Genomic DNA, 23,977 nt, shown 5'->3' on the forward strand with positions numbered 1-23,977 from the left:
CTACAAATAACCGATAATAATAATAATAATAATAATGTCTACATTTTTCTGCTAGCTCCTGTTTGTCTAATGGGTCTTTTCATATGCAAGGGAGTTGGGAGTGTCTGCTTTTCCTGATTTTCCAGCTCCTTTCACCAGGTGTCCCAGCCTAACCTCATCAACAGTGCTATATTGGGAGCTTCTAACTAAGTTTTTAAAAGGTTTTATACTGGGGGGGGGGGTATCAGTATCTGTGTATATTCTTTATAGTATTGTCTATTTCATGCAGTTATGAAAATTTGTGTATACTGTCCCTTTAACAAATTGTAAGCTTCCTAAAGAGCAGTGCCCTGTGATCCCTCTCTGCCAGAATACATTTCCTTTTTTGTCTTTACCTCCTGTACAGAGCTGTACGATCTATTGGTACATAACAAATAAAAAGCTAATAATAGTAAAAATAATACTAATAGTCATATACAATGCCTTGCAAAAGTATTCACCCCCCCTTGGCATTTTTTGTGTTTTGTTGCCTCAAAACCTGGAATTAACATGGATTGTTTGAGGATTTGCATCATTTAATTTACATAACATGCCCACAACTTTGAAGATTTTTTTTTTATTGTGAAGCAAACAACAAATAGGACAAAATAACAGAAAAAGTCAATGTGCATAACTATTCACCCCCCTAAAGTCAATACTGTTAATACTATGTAGTGCCACCTTTTGCGGCAATCACACCTCCAAGTCGCCTTGGATAAGTCTCTATGAGCTTGCCACATCTTACCACTGGGATTTTTGCCCATTCCTCCTTGCAAAACTGCTCCAGCTCCTTCAAGTTGGATGGTTTGTGCTTGTGAACAGCAATCTTTAAGTCTGACCACAGATTTTCTATTGGATTGAGGTCTGGGCTTTGACTAGGCCATTCCAACACATTTACATGTTTCCCCTTAGACCACTCAAGTGTTGCTTTAGCAGTGTGTTTGGGATCATTGTCCTGCTGGAAGGTGAACCTCCGCCCTAGCCTCAAATCATGCATAGAGTGGTACAGGTTTTGCTCAAGAATATCCCTGTATTTAGCACCATCCATCTTTCCCTCAACTCTGACCAGTTTCCCAGTCCCGGCTGCTGAAAAACATCCCCACAGCATGATGCTGCCACCACCATGTTTCACCGTGGGGATGGTGTTCTTTGGGTGATTTGATGTGTTGGGTTTGCGCCAGACATAGCGTTTTCTTTGATGGCCGAAAAGTTCAATTTTAGTCTCATCAGACCAGAGCACCTTCCTCCATACAGTCTCCCACATGCCTTTTCGCAAACTCAAAACGTGCCATTTTGTTTTTTGCTGAAAGTAATGGGTTTCTTCTGGCCACTCTGCCATAAAGCCCAACTCTATGGAGCATACGGCTTATTGTCATCCTATGTACAGATACTCCAGTCTCTGCTGTGGAACTCTGCAGCTCCTCCAGGGTTACCCTAGGTCTCTGTGCTGCCTCTCTGATTAATGCCCTTCTTGTCCGGTCCGTGAGTTTTGGTGGGCGGCCGTCTCTTGGCAGGTTTGCTGTTGTGCCATGTTCTTTCCATTTGGTTATGATAGATTTGATGGTGCTCCTGAGGATCATCAAAGATTTGGATATTTTTTATAACCTAACCCTGACTTGTACTTCTCACCAACATTGTCCCTTACTTGTTTGGAGAGTTCTTTGGTCTTCATGGCAGTGTTTGGTTAGTGGTGCCTCTTGCTTAGGTGTTGCAGCCTCTGGGGCCTTTCAAAAAAGGTGTGTATATGTAATGACAGATCATGTGACACTTAGATTGCACACAGGTGGACATCATTTCACTTATTATGTGACTTCTGAAGGTAATTGGTTGCACCAGAGATTTTTATGGGCTTCATAACAAAGAGGGTGAATACATACGCACATGCCAATTTTCTGTTTTCTATTTCTAAAAAAATAGTTTTATGTATATATTTTTCTCATTTCACGTCACCAACTTCGACTATTGTGTTCTGATCCATCACATAAAATTCAGATTAATAAAACATTAAACTTAAGGTTGTAATGTAACAAAATAGGTAAAAAGTCAAGGGGGGTGAATACTTTTGCAAGGCATTGTAAATAACGTAACAATACAAATAATAAAAAGTAATCAAAAACTTATTTTGCTGCATATTTTTGTTACATATACACATTTTAACAATAATATTTTTATTTTCAAAACTATTTAAAAAAAATACCAAATTTTTTTTTTACTCAATACATTTTAGGCGATATTAAAAAAAAAAAAAAAGAAAGAAAGAAAAGAAACTGTCTTATCAGATCTTGTTAATTAAAATTCAGAATCCAGACATAAGCTGCTGACCCAAAAGGATAATATAATGGCTCTTGGTTGAATTATAGCCACTTTCCTTAATTACTGCAGATATGGGTGTGTTGGCTATAGAGCAATCCTATACTTTTAATGTATCTCATGAAAATGGAAAAAGGATAAAAATGTACTGGAAGAGTCTTAATCAGCAAATGTGCTTATATAGACTCTGCAACAAATTTTATATTTAAATATAGTTTTTTCCTTAAATTTAGAAAGATTTGTGGATGACTGTGATGTGACGATGTTCTTGTTTTTAATCTCCATATCTTAGTTTATTTTTCATAGCTCACATTTTATTTTAGTGGGAATTAATTTAGATTTATACTTGTAATTCATAAGAGGTAACTTGTATTCCTTGTACTATATATAACCATATGTATGTATAATGGCACACACACACATATATATATATATCATATGACATTTTTAACATAATTATTTATCGAACTGTTCTCAGCTGTAAACACCTGTAGCAAATACACCCATGTGCGCATAAAGCATTTTAAAATGTTTCTTAAGCCCACAATGCTTTTTTTAAAATACAAAATTAATTATATATCTATCTATATATATACATAGAAATTGGCATTAGCATTGGTGGAAGATAAACTATATCAGTACACAAACAGCGAGGCATTTCATGTTCTGACACGCAACATGGAATACTGTTGCCCAAATAAAGTTTATTCCATAATGATATGTGATACATAAATAAAAACTTGTGACAAACAAATTGGACTGGAAGTCTGAATTAGAAGAGTGCTGGTGTGTAGTTCATTTAAGGCAAACTGAAAATGTGCAGTCATTTAAAACTATATTAAATTAAGTTAGTAATTTATATATAAAAACAAACAAGCAAACTATTAAACCTCTGAGGAAGCGTAATGTGAAACGTGACCATATCAGGGCTTCTTTCATTTTTAATTTCTTAATATTGTGGGATATTTAGTTTACTTTTGTCAATATTGATTTAAATGTTTTCATTTATTTTTCTTTTTTATGGGAACCCAGATTACAGGGAATGGGAAATGGGAGGGGAAAAGAAACAAAGTATATTTAATACAGTATACATAAATATAAATAAATGTAATATATAACAACTGGTTACATTTAAATATTCATTTAGTGATATGAAAATATAATGCACCGCTGAACATTTATATGCAATCTGTTACATGTAACCATTTCCCTTTCTACTAATATCTTAACAAGAAAGTTATAAATTCCTTTAGATTTTGTCTTTACATTTTATTAAACACAACATATTTAGGATCGGTCAGTATATGACACATGCTTAATACTATTCCTTTTTTATGCTCTCTTGTTACACTCAGCATAAATACTACTTAAAAGAACTTATCTTTAAAAAGTTGTCTTTGAAGTGTTTGAAAGTGCCTCTGGTGCTTATCACTGGCCACAAAAACTGTGATTCCATGAAATGTAGCCAAACAATCCCAGGAAAGAGCTAATGTGGCTATAATTTATGGGTAGTAGAAGCATTAGAGGCATCTATGCCTTCTATCAATGGACCAGATTCATAGCCATGAACATAAGGTTGTGTTAAAGGGAATTAAATATTAAAGGGTCAGTCAAGTCAAAAATTTCATGATTCAGATAGGGCATGCAATTTTAGACTACTTTCCAATTTACTTTTATCATCAAATTTGCTTTGTTCTCTTGGTATTCTAAACTGTTAAATGCCGCCTGTTATCTCGGTGAATTTTGACAGTTTTTCACTGTAAGATAGGGCTAGCTCATGTCATATAAAAAACATTGTGCTCACTCCCGTGGAGTTGTTTGTGAGTCAGCACTGATTGGCTAAAATGTCAAAATGCAAGTCTGTCAAAAGAACTGAGATAAGGGGCTAGGTAAACACAGAGGTAAAAAGTGTATTACTATAACAGTGTTGATTATGCAAAACTGTGAATGGGTAATAAAGGGATTATCTATCATTTTAAACAATGCAAATGTTCAAGTAGACTACCAATTGTGCGTTCCTTTACATTATCCCTTGATGTTAAAGCAGCCTTTGAAGCAATTACATTTTACCCACATGGTCATTCCAGTAAGCCCCATCTTGCCACCCTCAGCTGAGACTGTTTTTATTTTTCCACATAGCAGAGCGGGTGTGGCCAAACTGAAGCGCACTGCCCATCCAGGTAGAAGGTGATCTGTGCATGTGAAGACTCAATAAAGAAGCTGAGGAAGTTGAGTGTAAGCGGGAATGTGCACAATGGTAAGTGTAAGGAGTGTGTGGTACACTTCTTATTGCCTGTACTGCTCACTATGCATAAAAATAAAAAAATAGTCTTTGCTGAGGGGAGGCAAAAAGGAGCTTGTTGGAACAACTTAATCAGTTTAAACTTAAAGGGACAGTCAACACCAGAATTTTTGTTGTTTAAAAAGAAAGATAATCCCTTTATTACCCATTCCCCAGTTTTGCATAACCAACACAGTTATAATAATACATTTTTTACCTCTGTGATTACCTTGTATCTAAGCCTCTTCAAACTGCCCCCTTGTTTCAGTTGTTTTGACAGACTTGCATTTTAGCCAATCAGTGCTCACTACAGGGTAACTTCACGTGCATGAGATCAATGTTATCTATATGAAACACATGAACTAATGCCCTCAAGTGGTCGAAATGCATTCAGATTAGAAGCAGTCTTCAAGGTCTAAGAAATTAGCATATGAACCTCCTAGGTTTAGCTTTCAACTAAGAATACCAAGAGAACAAAGCAAAATTGGTGATAAAAGTAAATTGGAAAGTTGTTTAAAATGGCATTCCCTATTTAAATCATGAAAGTTTTTTTGGACTTGACTGTCCCTTTAACTACTTCAAGGCAGCATTGACATCAGGGAGCACTTAAAGGGACAGTCTAGTCAAAATTAAACTTTCATGATTCAAATAGGGCTTTTATCATCAAATTTGTTTTGTTCTCTTGGTATTCTTAGTTGAAAGCTAAACTTAGATAGGCTCATATGTTAATTTCTAAGCCCTTGAAGGCCACCCCTTATCTCAATGCATTTAACAGTTTTTCACAGCTAGAGGACATTAGTTTATGTGTGCCATATAGATATATACAATGTGCTCACTCCTGTGGAATTATTTAGGAGTCTGAACTGATTGGCTAAAATGCAAGTCTGTCAAAAGAACTGAAATAAGGGGGCAGTCTGCAGAGGTTTAGAAACAAGGTAATCACGGAGGTAAAAAGTATATTAATAAAACAGTGTTGGTTATGAAAAACTGGGGAATGGGTAATAAAGGGGTTATTTATCTTTTTAAACAATAACAATTCTGGAGTAGACTGTCCCTTTAATAGCACACGCAGTTGATTAGAAGAGAATCATGTTTACTATCCTTTTATGTGTCCCAATACATGATATCTCGCACATCAAACAAGAGCAGCTGGCAATGCGTAAAAACAATAATTGCAACGACAACACTTAGAGAACATGCTTGCAAAACGGGTTAAGTAAATATCTGTAACTGTAAAATGTTTGCAAGTCTGTTTCATAGAACGATGATACAATCTCCCTCTCAGAAGCCTCGCAGGCATGAACAAGGCGCTGCCTGTGGGCTTTTGAAGACACTCTTTGGCGCGGTCAGTTTTTTATCCAAACCTCATTCAAGCATACCGAGATCATAAACCCCTTGTATCACTGCAAGAGTCTCACTTTTTTTTAAAGCTGACAACGTTGTCTTGCTTTATTTTTGTTTCATTTTTCTTTAAAGGGAAAGTAAAGTCAAAATTAAACATTCATGATTCCGTTAGAGCCTGTAATTTTAAACAACTTTCCGATTTACTTGTATTGTCAAATTTGCTCTGTTCTCTTGTTATCCTTTGTTGAAGCATAAACCTAGGTAGGCTGATAGGAGCATGTGTCTACAGCAGTCTATGGCAGTAGTGTTTGTAACTATGTATAACATTGCTATAAATAATGTTGCAAACACAGCTGTCGGGTGGTTTACTACATGCACACACTCCTGAGCCCACTTAGGAAAAGAGAACTATGCAAAATTGATAATAGAAGTAAACTGGAAAGTTGTTTAAAATGTTATGCTCTTTGGAGTCAATGTAAGTATCAATTTGACTTTACTGTCCCTTTAACTGTCTTTTAAAGGGACAGTCGACTTGAAAATTGTTACTGTTTAAAAAGATAGATAATCCCTTTATTACCCATTCTACAGTTTTGCATAACCAACAGTTATATTAATACACTTTTTACCTCTGTGATAACCTTGTATCTAAGCCTCTGCAGATTGCCCCCTTATCACAGTGATTTTTAAAAATTTGCATTTCCGCCAAATAGTGCTGACTCATGCATAACTCCACAGGAGTGAGCACAATGTTATCTATATGGAACACGTGAACTAGCTAGCCTAACACCCCACTCTCACGCAAACCAGATCGCATATTCTAATGTGCGCTAACCCAACATGAAAATATTAATATTTCACAGTTAAATGTTCTTCACATAACAGAATATGTTCTATTTATTCATAAATAAATATTTGTACATATAGCTGATGTTTTTTGGTACAACATATATCTATACCTATATATAAATATAAATATGAATATATATAGGTATAGATATATACAGAAATATATAGGAAAAGCTATTTATAAATACAAAGAACATATTCTACTATGTGCAGAACATTGGAATGTAAAATATTTACAGTAAATACACAGCATAACACTTTATTAAAAATGAATATTGCAGAAATATGTTTTTTTCTGTTTTCATCTACTTAACTGCAAACGGCTCCAATGCACTTATATATCTGTCTATATATGAATACATATGTATTTATGTGTTTATCTGTGTATATGTCTATAAATACATATAAACACATATAAATACATAAATACATATGAACACATATATAGACATCTATTGTAAATCGAGCTCAAGCGACCGTGTTTACTTTTAACTTGTAATAAGAGCAATAAGCCTGACGAGCGCAGACACCCGCAATAAACCCCTTATCGCTTGGACGCAAACGATAGCATTACACTCGTAGTCTGGCTCGTAATATAGTAAACTGCCTTGTCCTAATAAAATTGAAATCTGAGGTTAGGTGAAACAATTGAATAATATGCCGAATTACTTTTCATGTACCTCCTTAGGAAAAGCATCTGTGTAAAACAAAATCTACAAAACACACGACATTGGTCATGTACAAAAATAAAACAATATTGTCACAGCACTAAATTTTCATAAAGAAATATTAAAAATGTATTATTTTAAATATAACAAAGAAAACTGTAAATTGCACACCCTCTGAAATAATTCACTCTCAATCTGCTTATTCCTTACAGTATGTTATCTAAATTTTCTTAGTACAGTACTCGAGTGAAGAATGAAAGTAGCCACAATTCCTTCATACCTTTTCTATTCTGAAAAAAATACTAAAAAAAATCCCCAAAATAACTACAACTAAATATAGCAAACAAACCTTAACATTCCACTGGATTACAGTGAGACAAGACTGACACAACAGCAGAGCCAGAAAAAGTACAATTTTCCCAGCATCCAAAAACCGTAGTTCACAATTGGACAACACACTTCCTCTTGTGACTCACACAATACCTCCTAACACTAGAAAACAGCAACCTGAGACTTTACAACTAAAGCTGCCTTTTAATGCAGGGGTTGACAAATATGTTTAAGAATATTTAGGAGCCATGCAGTGGTATTTGTGTGTATATACAGGGAGTGCAGAATTATTAGGCAAGTTGTATTTTTGAGGATTAATTTTATTATTGAACAACAACCATGTTCTCAATGAACCCAAAAAACGCATTAATATCAAGGGGTCCATCCGATAAAAATCGTCGCCCGCAAAAGCCGGCGACGCCAATATTTGCGCGGGTTTGGTATCACATATACGGCGTAACCTAGAAGTTACGCGCGTATATTTCTGCCGTCGCCCGTAGTTTTTTGGGCTATAGGCAGGTATACCAAACCCGCGCAGTTTGGTATCCAATATGCAGCGTAAGGACTTACGTGGCGAAAATGGAGAAAACTTACTCCATTTTCACCTCGCCACAAAAAGCAGCCGTAAGAAGCCTTACGCTGAGTATTGGAGCCCCGTAACTCCCTAAACTGGCTGCTAAAATAAACCTAACACCTAACGCATGCGCAATGTCTATCTCCCTGTCAACCGCGATCTTCTAAAATAAACCTAACACCTAACGCATGCGCAATGTCTATCTACCTGTCAACCGCGACCCCCCCCCCCGAAATCCCTAATAAAGTTAGTAACCCCTAAACCGCCGCTCCCGGACCCCGCCGCCATCTACATAAACTAACCCCCTACTGTGAGCCCCTAAAACCGCCGCCATCTACCTTATCTATCCCCTAATTAGAACCCCTTACACCGCTGTCATCTACCTTATCTATCCCCTAATCTGACCCCTTACACCGCCGCCACCTATATAAAAATTATTAACCCCTAATCTAATCCCCCTATACCGCCGCCAGCTATATTAATATTATTAACCCCTAATGTAAGCCACTTACACCGCCGCCATCTCTATTAAAATGATTAACCCCTTATTTAATCTACCTACCCCGCCGCCAGCTATATTATCTATATTAACCCTAAGTATATTATAGTTAATATAGGTATTACATTATATATATTAACTATATTAACCCTAATTATATTAGGGTTAATATAGTTAATATAGTTACTATAGTATTTATATTAACTATATTAACTCTATCTAACCCTAACACCCCTAACTAAATGTATATTAAATTAATCTAATTCATTTATAAACTAAAATATTCCTATTTAAATCTAAATACTTACCTATAAAATAAACCCTAAGATAGCTACAATATAATTAATAATTACATTGTAGCTATGTTAGGGTTAATATTTATTTTACAGGTAAATTGTTAATTATTTTAACTAGGTATAATAGCTATTAAATAGTTATTAACTATTTAATATCTACCTAGTTAAAATAATTACCCAATTACCTGTAAAATAAATCCTAACCTAAGTTACAAATACACCTACACTAGCAATAAATTAAATAAACTACAAACATCTATCTAAAAATACAATTAAATTAACTAAACTAAATTACAAAAAAAAACAAACACTAAATTACAAAAAATAAAAAAAAGATTACAAGATTTTTAAGCTAATTACACCTATTCTAAGCCCCCTAATAAAATAATAAACCCCCAAAATAAAAAAAAATCCCTGCCCTATTCTAAATTAAACAAATTTCAAAGCTCTTTACCTTACCAGCCCTTAAAAGGGCCTTTTGTGGGGCATGCCCCAAAGAATTCAGCTCTTTTGCATACAAATACAATACCCCCCCCCCATTAAAACCCACCACCCACATACCCCTATTCTAAAACCACCCAAACCCCCCTTAAAAAAGCCTAACACTACCCCCCTGAAGATCTCCCTACCTTGTCTTCACCACACCGGGCCGAACTCCTGATCCGATCCGGGCGATGTCTTCCTCCAAGCGGCAAAGAAGAATTCTTCCTCCGGCGATGTCTTCCTCCAAGCGGCAAAGAAGAATTCTTCCTCCGGCGACGTCTTCCTCCAAGCGGCAGCAAAGTCTTCCTTCTTCCGGCGGCATCTTCAATCTTCTTTCTTCGCTCCGCCGCCGCGGAGCATCCATCCCGGCCGACTACTGAACTACGAATGAGGTACCTTTAAATGACGTCATCCAAGATGGCGTCCGCCGAATTCCGATTGGCTGATAGGATTCTATCAGCCAATCGGAATTAAGTTACAAAAATCTGATTGGCTGATTGAATCAGCCAATCAGATTCAAGTTCAATCCGATTGGCTGATCTGAACAGCCAATCAGATTGAGCTCGCATTCTATTGGCTGATTTCTGGACATCGCTGGTTTGTCAGACTTACGGCACGTTAGCATCTGACGGCGACTTATATGGGATAGCTCGAGTTGCGAGCTGAAACTGTGGGCGACGCCGGTTCCCTCGCTTGCGCCGCAAACTGCGATCTATATCGGATCGCGCCCCAAAGCTGAATATTTTTGGGAGTAGTTTTTAGTTTGTTTTTAGTTTTAGCTATTTTAGGGGGATATCTGTGTGTGCAGGTGACTATTACTGTGCATAATTATTAGGCAACTTAACAAAAAACAAATATATACCCATTTCAATTATTTATTTTTACCAGTGAAACCACTATAACATCTCAACATTCACAAATATACATTTCTGACATTCAAAAACAAAACAAAAAACAAATCAGGGACCAATATAGCCACCTTTCTTTGCAAGGACACTCAAAAGCCTGCCATCCATGGATTCTGTCAGTGTTTTGATCTGTTCACCATCAACATTGCGTGCAGCAGCAACCATAGCCTCCCAGACACTGTTCAGAGAGGTGTACTGTTTTCCCTCCTTGTAAATCTCACATTTGATGATGGACCACAGGTTCTCAATGGGGTTCAGATCAGGTGAACAAGGAGGCCATGTCATTAGATTTTCTTCTTTTATACCCTTTCTTGCCAGCCACGCTGTAGAGTACTTGGACGCGTGTGATGGAGCATTGTCCTGCATGAAAATCATGTTTTTCTTGAAGGATGCAGACTTCTTCCTGTACCACTGCTTGAAGAAGGTGTCTTCCAGAAACTGGCAGTAGGACTGGGAGTTGAGCTTGACTCCATCCTCAACCCGAAAAGGCCCCACAAGCTCATCTTTGATGATACCAGCCCAAACCAGTACTCCACCTCCACCTTGCTGGCGTCTGAGTCGGACTGGAGCTCTCTGCCCTTTACCAATCCAGCCACGGGCCCATCCATCTGGCCCATCAAGACTCACTCTCATTTCATCAGTCCATAAAACCTTAGAAAAATCAGTCTTGAGATATTTCTTGGCCCAGTCTTGACGTTTCAGCTTGTGTGTCTTGTTCAGTGGTGGTCGTCTTTCAGCCTTTCTTACCTTGGCCATGTCTCTGAGTATTGCACACCTTGTGCTTTTGGGCACTCCAGTGATGTTGCAGCTCGGAAATATGGCCAAACTGGTGGCAAGTGGCATCTTGGCAGCTGCACGCTTGACTTTTCTCAGTTCATGGGCAGTTATTTTGTGCCTTAGTTTTTCCACACGCTTCTTGCGACCCTGTTGACTATTTTGAATGAAACGCTTGATTGTTCGATGATCACGCTTCAGAAGCTTTGCAATTTTAAGAGTGCTGCATCCCTCTGCAAGATATCTCACTATTTTTTACTTTTCTGAGCCTGTCAAGTCCTTCTTTTGACCCATTTTGCCAAAGGAAAGGAAGTTGCCTAATAATTATGCACACCTGATATAGGGTGTTGATGTCATTAGACCACACCCCTTCTCATTACAGAGATGCACATCACCTAATATGCTTAATTGGTAGTAGGCTTTCGAGCCTATACAGCTTGGAGTAAGACAACATGCATAAAGAGGATGATGTGGTCAAAATACTCATTTGCCTAATAATTCTGCACTCCCTGTATATATATATATATATATATATATATATATATATATATATATATATATATATATATATATATATATATATATATATATATATATATATATATATATATATGGAATATAACTCAAAAACTTAGAAGCCAGTGATAAAAATAATCTTGTACGCCCCCTTTCACTAGAGATTAACATTTTCGGCAGTTTTTTTGTGAAACCTCCTATCACCCAAAATGGTGATAATGGGGACTCATAAAACAGTTTGGGAAATACTGAGCTATACTATTAAAGGGGCAATTAGCACTAAATGATGTATTCAAAGCAAATATTAGCCAGATAACATGCAGATGTATTTTTTTCAATTTATATTAGCTTATATTAAAGAAACAAGTGTCGGTTTTACTCTTCTTAAAGTAATGGGTGCAGTAATGGCTACAGAAAAGCTGTGCAACCAAGAGGATTCAGAAGAAATCCAACTCCCAGCAGGAAGTATGAGACAGTCCAGCCCTTTTAAATTGGTGCTCCTGCAGCTTTAAATACAATTAACCTTTTTTTGCTTGCCTGTGGGCTCTGTCCCTTTAATGCCCCTGTAAGTTGGTGCAGTGTTGCCCTGACACATGGAAAAAGGCCCATTTTTGGTTCAGAACCTGGTTTATGCTTGCTTATTGGTTTGCTAAATGTAGCCACCAATAAGCAAGCACTATCCAGAGTGCTGAACCTAAAATGTGCCGGCTCCTAAGCTTTAAATTCCTGCTTTTTAAATAAAGATAGCAAGAGAACGAAGAAAATTTGATAGTAAGAGTAAATTAGAAAGTTGCTTAAAATTGCATGCTCTATCTGAATCATGAAAGAAAACAAAATTGGGTTTACTGTCCCTTTACGATTATAGCATTTACATCATAAGAAAGAGTGCCATTTAAACTTGTCAAAACAACAATTGTATTTGTTAATAAATAGGTTACATTTATTATCCTTCCATATTCCTGCCTCATATACTCATTTATGTTTACACTGTTAACTCTTGTACACGCTTAGTAGGTGCTGGTGTCTCTTAATGTGTGCATAGAAAAAAACAGTGCACAATATGATAAGGAAAGTAATTACAAAGTTGTTTTAGGCATAATTAAAGAGACATGAAACCCACAATTTTCATTATTGATTCAGATAGAGCACACAATTTCAATCAACTTTCCAATTTACTTCTATTATCTAATTTGCTTAGTTCTGTTGATAACCTTTGTTCCCCAAGGCAGAACATACAGTGATGTGAGATGTCATCGCAGAAAATGCAGCATGTCTGCAGAAAGAACAGGACATGTGCAGGAATTGTTAGCGCTTGAACTTTGTAGTGCTGCTCCACATTAGACAGTTCTCTTCAAACAGAGCTGTGCTCTGGCTGCACTGTATAAATGTTCCTTAACACAGTGCATCCAGGGCAAAGTGCTGTTTGAAGTGAGCAGTCAAATATGCAGTAGCGCTGCAAAGCAGCAGCACATTGCTTTGTTCACTGGCTCTCAGAAATTTTTTCAAATCCGCCCCTTAGCCTTTTCCAGTCTGCAAAGCTGTTTATTCTGAATGTAAAAGCACTGCATCTTTTTATTACTACATTTCTATGTTAGACCAAGAGAAAAGGAAACAGATTTATTAAAGAGACATATTAAAATGTATTTTTTTTTTATTTTTTTTGTATGCAGCTAATTTGCAATGCATTTTCAACTACTGCACTATATTATAAAACATTAAAAATTGCTGTATTCTTCAGTTAACCAACACATTGCAATTTAACTGGTGCCTTAGTGTAGCGGTCTAATTTAAAATTGAATTTCATTTAAAAATGACCTGCAGAAAAAATTCACTAAAAAAATCACATCGCAGAAAGTAAAGAAAAGTTCTGCCTCTGGGCCTTTGTTGAAAAGCATACCTAGGTAGGCTCAGGAGCTGTGAGCTAGCTGCTGATTGGTGGCTGCACATATAACCCTCTTTTCATTGGCTTACCAAGGTGTTCAATGAGCTCTCAAAAGTGAATTGCTCCTACTTCAACAAAACATACCAAGAGAATGAAGAAAAATTGATACAGAAGTAAATTGGAAAGTTGTTAAGAATTGTATGCTCTACTTGAATCATAAACAAATATTGGGGTTTCATGTCCTCTTAAGGTTTTTATATACAAATGTAACGTGCTTACTGTCCCTTTAAATGCATAGTTATGCGCAAGAAATAGTGCAATACTAAAATGCTGTATTGTATTAGAGATTGTTTCATTGGTGTTTTGTGTCCCTCTAAAACAAGAACCACAGATAAGGGCAACAAAAAAGCTTTGTGCAAACTTTTCTTTTCTTAAAGTTCAATGAGTGAACAAGAAAATACCCCCAGTGTGTGCTGTGAGAAAACATGGTTCTGGCAGGTTGTAAATAACAGCTAAGGGACATTCAGTGGCCAAGGAAACATGCTCTGCACAGTGCAGATCTTCACATGCTTAGAAAGGGGCTTAACAATACAGTGCTGAACTTTAACAAAAGAAGCCAGGCATGACTCATTCATTCTCCTGTCCAGAGGCACAGTAAGGGGACACAAGGCTAAAATGTACACAATAAAATGTAATAAAGTCAGAAAACATTCATGCAAATATACAGTTTTATGGGACGCTTGTACATACAGATAATGAAATATCAATTTCAGGTGAACACATGTATCCATCTACCTGTATCTATCTATCTATCTATCATCTATATATCTTATCTATATACCTATCTATATATCTATCATCTATCTATCATGGAATCCCAAATTTGTGCTCCACTCATAATCTAACCCTTAAAGGGACAGTCAACTCCAGAAGTTTTATTGTTTAAAAAGATAGATAATCCGTATATTACTCATTCCCCAGTTTTGCATAACCAATACTGTTATATTAATACATTTTTTACCTCTGTGATTATCTTCTGTCTAAGCCTCTGCTGTCTGCCCCTTGCATTTTAGCCAACCAGTGCTGACTCCTAGGTAACTCCACGGACGTGAGCACAATGTTATCTATATAACACACATGAACTAACGCCCTCTAGCTGGGAAAAAACTGTCAAATGCATTAAGATAAGAGGCAGCCTTCAAAGGCTTAGACATTAGCATATGAGCCTACCTAGCTTTAGCTTTCAACTAAAAATACTAAGAGAACAAAGCAAATTTAAAGATAAAAGTGAATTGGATTTTTTTTTTAAATCATATGCCCCATCTGAATCATGAAAGTTTAATTTTGACTAGACTGTCCCTTTAATGATTAATTAAACATTTGATTTCAAGTGTTAAATAGATAATACCATTATACATAAGTTTTGTATTAAGTTATGTACACAATTCTTATTAGCTGGGGTAATTGTGGTGGATACCAGTTGCTGTATCCTTTCTGCTGCGTCTGACTAGATGGTTTCAAACTTATCAACATGAGAAACTTTCTACATTTAGGACTTTATAGTAAGCCAGCTGTCTGACCTGCAAATGTCAGTCTTTCTCCTTAACCCTCATGTGCTGGAATCTGAAAGTATTTGGAACTTGACTGGTTGAGTGTCCCAGAGACATCTGTTGGCAAAGGGTTAGCCTTGCATATTCCTGTCTAATTACTTTCATTCTTTACTTATATAGAAGCAATATATTCTATATTCCACAGCTCACAATGCATAAATAAAATGAACAGATAAGACTTGTGTTTTTATATAAGAGACTAAGTTCACCTTGTATGAGTGTTATATAAACACATAGAGCAAGTCATACATTCAAGTCTATCAACTACAAAACTTACCAAAAGCAAACTGATAAAAGTAACAGCTTCATTTCTCACTGAATTAAAGGGAGATGAAACCCAAAATGTGTCTTTCATGATTCAGATAGAGCATCAGCTTTCTAATTTACATCTATTGTCAATATAACTTTGTTTTCTTGGTATCTTTTGTTGAAAAGCATGGACATATACTTAGGAGCCAGCCCATTTCTGGAGCACTATATAACAGCTGTTTTGCAAGAATGTTATACATTTGCACTATTTCCTGCCATGTAGTGCTCCAGATACCCACCTAGGTATCTCTTCAACAATAAATATCATGGGAACAAAGCAAATTTGATAATAAATTGTAAACTTTTTTTAAACTTGCATGCTCTGTCTGACTCACAATATATTTTTTGGGGGTTTCATATCCCTTTAAATGGACACTGAACCCAATTTTTTTCTTTCGTGATTCAGATAGAGCATGCAAATTTCTAATTGACTCCTATCATCAAATTGTCTTCATTCTTTTGGTATCTTTATTTGAAAAGCTAGAATGTAAGTTTAGATGCCGGCCCATTGTTGGTGAACAACCAGGGTTGTTCTTGCTGATTGGTAGATTAATTTAACCGACCAATAAACAAGTGCTGTCCAGAGATCTGAACTAAAAAAATAGCTTAGATGCTCTCTTTTTCAAATAAAGATATCAAGAGAATGGAGAAAAATTGATCATAGGAGTAAATTAGAAAGTTGCTTAAAATTGCATGCTCTATCTGAATCACGAAAGAAAAAAATTTGGGTTTCATATCCCTTTAAGAACTATAATGTTTATGTTAGTAAAAATAATATGAAATATGCAAGTTGTAGATGGACTGCGGGTGCATGCAGCTATATTCATAGGAATTCTGACAATGCAAAATAAGTTCACTGTGAGGAAATACAAATAAAATATAAAATATATTTATTTTATAACCTAAATCAACTATTCTTAACCAGAATTTAGAAAATCAAAATACAAAATTTGCTAAAGGCCACATAAAACAGGTTGAGATGTGTGCATATCCTAAAAGGGCTAATTAATTAAAAATAGTTTGCATGAATTACATAGCTAAGCTGCCTGGAGCAGCCAACTCCACCCCTCCTTATCAGTGTTTAGACACAGGCACTGAGTACACAGCTTCTAGGCATGCTCCAGCAGATACTCCCTATTCATTTTTTGTATTCTACCAAAAGCAACAATAGATAAAGATACAGCCATAGAAGGAAATGTGTGTGTGTGTGCGCGGGGGGGGGGGGGGGGTAGTTAGAGCTTTACAATTCAGAAACTAAAAAGAAAGGGTTAATGGTGAGGCACTGCAGTATACATTTGCAGGTAAAGTAATTAAAGTACAAAATATTATATTTTGTCTCTATCCCATCTTGTTTTATGTCCCTTTAATTAAGCAATCGTCATTTTTGTGCATGCACACTGAGTACTGGTGATATCTCTGGTAAGTACTACATATGTGCAATTCTGTATTGGTTGATAAGAGAGCAAGGTAACGAGACATTTGTGGAAGCCAAACAGAATTTTCATGCAGAAACTAGGAGCTAATGGTGTGGTTTCTGATTGGCTGTACCGCCTGGTTTCTAATGAGAGAAAAAAAATGTGCGTTGGAGGTGGTTATGGGTAAAAAGTAACATATGAGCACCCTGGAGAGGGGTTATTAAAAGACATGGAAGTATAAATTAAACTTTCAATATTCTGATAGAACATGCAATTTTAATAGATTTATCAAATTTACTCCTTTCTCTTGGTATCCTTTTGTTGAAAAAGAATAACTAGGAAGGCTCAGGAGCAGAGCAAGCTGGTGACTGATGGATTGATTAAAGAACTGTTAAATACTGTAGAATGCATAATCAGCAAACGCATAACAAAAAGTAAATGCAATAAAACATAGAGCCAGAATATCTTAAAGGGACATTAAACACTTTGAGATGGTAATATAAAATGATAAATAGTATATTTAAAAAAAAAATCTGCACTATACTTTCATTATTTATTTTGTCCCCTTTTCCTGCTTTTCAGTTCCAGTTATAACATGGCAGCTTCCATTGTTTTATAGACACTAAAACATTACACTTATTTTGTCAAAATTTAAACAACTAATAAAGCTTTAAAAACCACAAACTAATATTTTCTTTGAACGCACCATTCTATCTTGCATTTGTTTAGTGTTTAATGTCCCTTTAAAATCTCCACTTAGGCAACATTTTCTATGCAAGGTCCCTAAAATAATTTTAGATAGGCATATTTTACTGTGAGAGCTCTTTATCTAACCATGCAGGGTCCTGGACATTACAATATAATGCTTAAAAAAGCCTCCAAAGATTTTGTGTGATTTTCTCTCCATTATGTTGATTTTTTGATTATTAGGACCTCTGAATTTTAAATGAGTGGTAATTTTTTTATTAAAAATTCCAAAGTTACTTCCCTTTTCCTTGCCCCTGTATCATGTGACAGCCATCAGTCAATCACAAACATACATACAATGTGACACATCCACATGCTTAGTAGGAACTAGTGACTCAGAAAGTGTGCATATTAAAAGACTGTGGACATTTCAATAATAGAATTAGAACTTTGTTTTAATTCTACTATAAGATAAATTTGTGAACAACCTGTTTTTGCTTTCCTTTATTGAGATTTAGATAGAATGTATGTATGTAAATGATCTATTTGGAAACTTGACTAATAAATCAATAATAATAGATAGGGTCATTAATAATAGAGAAATGTAAATGTCTCCTTAATAAACCACTGGTAACCAACATCTTGGTTCTTTTGGGCAACCACTAGAATATATTAAAATTGAGCTGACGCTCTTGACCTTTTTTTATTTTGTATATGTCTGTAACACCCCAGTTAATCTATTAATGCATTATAATGATGATACTATGAACTAAGCACTAAACATAATCAATATTACACACCATTGGGTATTAAAGGGACAAACTCAAAGAAATTGACTAACTTTCACTCTCAATCCTAAATCTGTGTGATAACCTGAGCTACGTAATGTGAAATCCTAGGGCATCACACCATCTTTACTGAGAATCATTGCATTATGTTATGACTTGATTAGCTCCAAGAGCCATACTAAGGTATATATGTTTATATTCATATTATAACAAAATCACATTACATTCTTAAAGGGACCATGCACTGTGATTTCTGCTGGACTGTATTAAATTGTTTAAGAATAGATCATTTAACTTTTTTTGCATTTAAAATAGCTGCTTTTTCCTGTTGTATCCCAATTGTACTGGTTATAGAAAAGCTATGTAAACACAAAGGTTTAGAAAAAAAAAAACCAAAAAAAAAACATGGGCCCAGTGGACAGAAACATACTAAAATGTTCATCTTTTATTGCTCTCTCTAAATATTGGTCTCACTGTGTTTATAGAGAGATTAGAGAAGGGGATATTATGTAAAAATAGAGAGATAAGCTAATGAGGTCTGCTCTCCTTTCAAACTAAGCTAATTTGATTGGCGTGTGATTCAATTAGTGGAAACAGCTATTTCATATACAAAATATACCTAAAGGAGCAATTTCCCATGCATTTTATATTCTGCATGTGGTATAAAAATAATTTTAAACCATTAAGGGGGGAAATATTGTACAGTACACTGTCTTTTCAATGTTGAAGGCTTCACATGCTTTACATAACTGAAATACAAAAGGTGAGAATGCATTTTTGTTCTTGACACAAGGCAGTTGCTTTGCTTTAAATCTGCATACTTTTTTATGAATGTGTGGCATTCTAAAAGGGTTCACAAATATGAGATATGTCTAGCAGGGTCTATGTCCAATTATTTTGGAAACTTCATTCCTCAGATTGGAATCCCACAGACAGTGTAAAGCAAGAGATCACATTTCCAAACAGCATATATAGGATCAGAGATAAAGAGAGTGAGAAATTTTAAGCAAATGAATGGTCAGATGTTGTATTGCATAAAACCTCATTAAAACTACTGGCTAATCTTTTTTATTTGACTAGCAATGTAGCACATCATTTAAAACTCATGCACAGAAGTTGATTTGCACCTCAGGCAGTATTTAATTTACAAAAATAAATAACATTATTTAAGATAATACAATTATGGAATAATGTATTTTTTTCCTTCTAAACAGCAATGTCTATTTCAACACACACAACACAATATTTATAATTATATTTTTATCAGAATGTTGTAGAATTATTTTCTTATTAGCTAATCTTGAAACTACAAATCTTAAACTTTTCTCAACATCCCTAAATATTATAAATTTAAGTTTGGAAAAGCAGCATCACCAAACATAAAGCCACATGGTATTTGTATATAAGCAATCTATACTTAGGGTAGTAGGCGCAGAAACGCGTGGTCAAGTAACTGAACTTCCATTCCACAGTTTGAAATGGAATGTTCCAATACTCAGTTCACTTGACACAATCAAAACACATTAATAATATTATCTCCACAGATTTTTTTTTTTTAAACTAATTAATCTGTTGGATACAAACCAAGTCTAATAAGCATGACTTTATAAGTAAAATACATCATCATATATTAATAAATATTTTTATATTACATTTCATATAGCTCCAAACTTATGAAAAATAATTTGCATACTGTTGATATTCTTCAAAACACAATGCTTTTATGATTTGTTCCCACAAAAACATATAACTGCCAACTAGAAAAGTATTTTTGAAGTTAAACGGATAAATAGGCAGACTGAGAGATAGATAGATAAATAAATAAATAGATAAATAGATAATTAGATAGATAGATGATAGATAGATAGATAAGACAGAGAAAACAACAGTTTGGTAGTATTTACTGTCTACCATCTAATCTATCTTTCTACTATCTATCTATCTATCTATCTTTCTAATATATATCAATCTTTCTATATATCTATCTACACATGGACAGAATATATCAGTAACTTGGTTGGAATATGGTACTATAGTTTACCAGTTATAGGGAAAAAAGGTTACTAGTCATGAGCAACAATTTTACTAGTCCACTCAGTTATTCAAGAAAGGAAAACATAAAATTACCCAATTGCTAAACCTTTTAGGAAGAGCTATGTTTTTCTGTCCACCTGTCAGTCTGCCTATCTTTTCTTGTACCCCTAAAACTTTATATTGTGTCATCATTTTGAATATGTTAAAAATATAGATATGTATTAAGCTATATAGTTTAAAGTCTCTGTTAATAATTATGTAAAATGTATTTTGAAATTAAGTCCACGTTTTTCTTTAAAATAAATCACAACAGTTCTGTTTATCAATTTTATAATGATTTTCCAGAAATACTTCCCTAATCTAAAACAGTTAGGCAATACACTTAAAAAATCAAACTGTAAACTTCATACATAAAACAAACGTGTGTAACAAACTGGGAAAAAAGCAAATCTTAGTCAACAGTTAATAAATCAAGTTTCTTTTTTTTATCTCCCCGTATACTTTATCACTGCCAAAGGAATTTGATAAAATCCAGACTGGATAACTTTTGTATGAGTTAATGTAACCTATTTTTTTATCCCATTACAAATAAATAGATTAACACGTTGTCTACCACAGTTCTGCACCACATTGCAGTTCAGTCTGGAATCCACTGGATGAATATTATGATACACGATGCTTGGAACTTTTTAACATTAGCAAATACAACTAACAATGAACATTCTTTGTATTGTAATCACAGACCATGAGCCCTGAAAAGGGGAGTTACAAAAAGTATTTGTGAGTTCTGGCTCAGGACAAAGGCTCAGCTAACGGTTTGCACACAAAGCACAAACTTCATCCCACTACACAGGAGAGGAAAAAAAACAGTAACCATCAAAGAGAAGAAAGGAACCAGAAACTTACAGCAAAGAGCCACAAAGTAACCCCAAAAGAGCACACAGGTTGTAGGCTGCATGGTGTAGGAAAGCTGGGACACGGGAACAGCTCTGATCCAAGTGTACAGTCCGGGTCCAGGCGTTGTACTGAGGTGGTGCAGCACACTGAGGCTGTTGCTTGTTGCAGGGAGGTCCTGGACGATGGATAGGGATGTGCTTGGCTCAGGTGCGCCCTCTAGGGGCTCTCTGCACTGTCCGGCACCTTACTTTGCAGCTATGCAAGAGTTCTCCGGGCTCTGGCATCCTGATGGGTCTGTGCATATTTCACTGCTCTGGTGGAAGTGTGATAGTGCAGTTATTTATAAACCTGCACTCTCACTGCTTGGAACTGTGCAAATTCTTTTATTCTTCTTCTTTTTTTTTACAATCTTCCTTGAAAAGATCTCTATTTTCATCTATGTGTAAAAAAAAAAGTAAACTGGTTTAATTCGAACACAATTTTTTTTTAAATAAATCATCTGTGTTACACTATACCTAAGCAACAGATTCACTAATGATCTACCAAACAAAAACTGAACCATTTCCCCGGGAGAGCAGAAATTAGAAATGTGTATGTTACTGCATTGTTCTCTGACTTATCTTTTTAAAAAGGAAGCAAAGGAGATGTGTGTTTTGTAACATTGTTTCTGTCTTCTTGTCTCAAAACAGACATGTGACTTCTGGAATTATTTATTTATTTGCATATTAAAGGGACAGATTAATACAATAATAAAAAACTGTAATGTGTTGTAGCATTTTATAATTGCATAGATGCTTACTGGTGTTTATCTGTTTAATCACCAGAGCAGGATATGGCCATAACTGGTGGCTTCATAGATATGCCACTCCCGATTGGATAACAGGAAATTAAACCCAATTCTTTTTCTTTCATGATTCTGATAGAACATGCAATTTTAAACAACTTTCCAATCTACTTCTATTAGATCTTATTTAATTTGCTTCATTCACTTGATATTATAAAGAGAAAAATGGGAAGCGCCAAAAAGTCAGCTATAAAACATAAGTGTTCAGTGCAGTTTAGTAAACTATAAGTAGTAGTGCGATTATGAGTAAAAAATATATTAAAAACACATTTGTAAAAAACAGTATTCAATTTATTAAAACAATATAATTTAGAGCGATCAAAGGAAATATTAATTAACCACCGGTGGTTCCAAACAATGAAGTCTAAAGACAAACTATCCACAGATAGCAATACTGGCCATCAAATAGCTGCCTGAACAAATATAGGCTCAAATGATACTACTCCTGTGGATCCATGCAAGGGAAACATTTTAGAAAAGAGAATTAGGAAAGTAAAGAACTACTAAAAGAAGTGAAACGCACAAAAGGGGCAGCAAAGATCTTTTAAATAGGGGGAAGTGTGATACATGAAACTGATATTGGAGAAATGAATGGATAAGAATGTGAATGAGGACTATGGTGCAGTAGAACAGTGTTTTTCAACCAGTGTGCCGTCACCGTGGCACACTAGTGTGCCGTGAGAGATCCTCAGGTGTGCCACGGCAGACTGACAACAGTGTATAACAGCACAATACATACAGTATGTGTGTGTTTGTGTGTATGTGTATATATATATATATATATATATATATATATGCTGTATTAGGCTACAATGTGTGATTTATTTTAAAATTTTGGGATGGTGGTGTGCCACAGGATTTTTTAATGTAAAAAAGTGTGCCACGGCAAAAAAAAAAGGTTAAAAATCACTGCAGTAGAATACAGAGATAGATTAGGGAGGAGGTCCAAATGGAAAAAAATATTTGAAGGCAAAAGCCACAGGTCAATAAAAATAATTTTTAAACTAAACTCACTGAAAAAAAACTTGCAGCAACACAATTAAAAAATTGTGGAATTCATGGAGATTTGTTACTCCTCCTTACCACTCTGGTATCCTCAATGGAGACACATCTATTTTGCAACCGTTAAAGGGACAGTCAACACCAGAATTTTTGTTGTTTAAAATGAAAAATAATACCTTTAATACCCATTCCCCTGTTTTGCATAACCAACATAGTTATAATAATACACGTTTTACCTCTGTGAATACCTTGTATCTAAGCTTCTGCTGACTGCCCCCTTATTGAAGTTATTTTGACAGACTTGTATTTTAGCCAATCAGTGCTCACTCCTAGGTCACTTCACGTGCATGAGCTCAATGTTATCTATATAAAACACATGAACTAATGCCCTCTAGTGGTCAAAATGCATTCAGATTAGAGGCAGTCTTCAAGGTCTAAGAAATTAGCATATGAACCTCCCAGTTTTAGCTTTCAACTAAGAATATCAAAAGAACAAAGCAAAATTGGTGATAAAAGTAAATTGGAAAGGTGTTTAAAATTACATGCCCTATTTAAATCATGCAAGTTTTTTTGGGACTTGACTGTCCCTTTAATGTCTCACCACTGGGTGCTTGCTTTTTTTTTAATATGTGTTGGTTTCTCGCTGAGACTGTCAGTAAGGG

The 23,977-nt window shown here is 35.3% G+C and overlaps 1 protein-coding gene across 1 annotated transcript in view; it reads right to left on the bottom strand.

The window, feature by feature from the left end:
- The window catches only part of LOC128652248 (junctional adhesion molecule B-like), a 228,236-nt gene extending 206,634 nt beyond the window's left edge, over positions 1-21,602 (bottom strand). The window contains exon 1 of the mRNA XM_053705185.1: positions 21,479-21,602. Coding sequence (XP_053561160.1) covers positions 21,479-21,530 — 52 coding nt within the window. The 5' untranslated portion in view covers positions 21,531-21,602. The remainder of the gene's footprint in view (positions 1-21,478) is intronic.
- Positions 21,603-23,977: the final 2,375 nt, after the last annotated feature.

This window comes from Bombina bombina, chromosome 3, assembly GCF_027579735.1.
Source record: "Bombina bombina isolate aBomBom1 chromosome 3, aBomBom1.pri, whole genome shotgun sequence".
Lineage (NCBI taxonomy): Eukaryota > Metazoa > Chordata > Amphibia > Anura > Bombinatoridae > Bombina > Bombina bombina.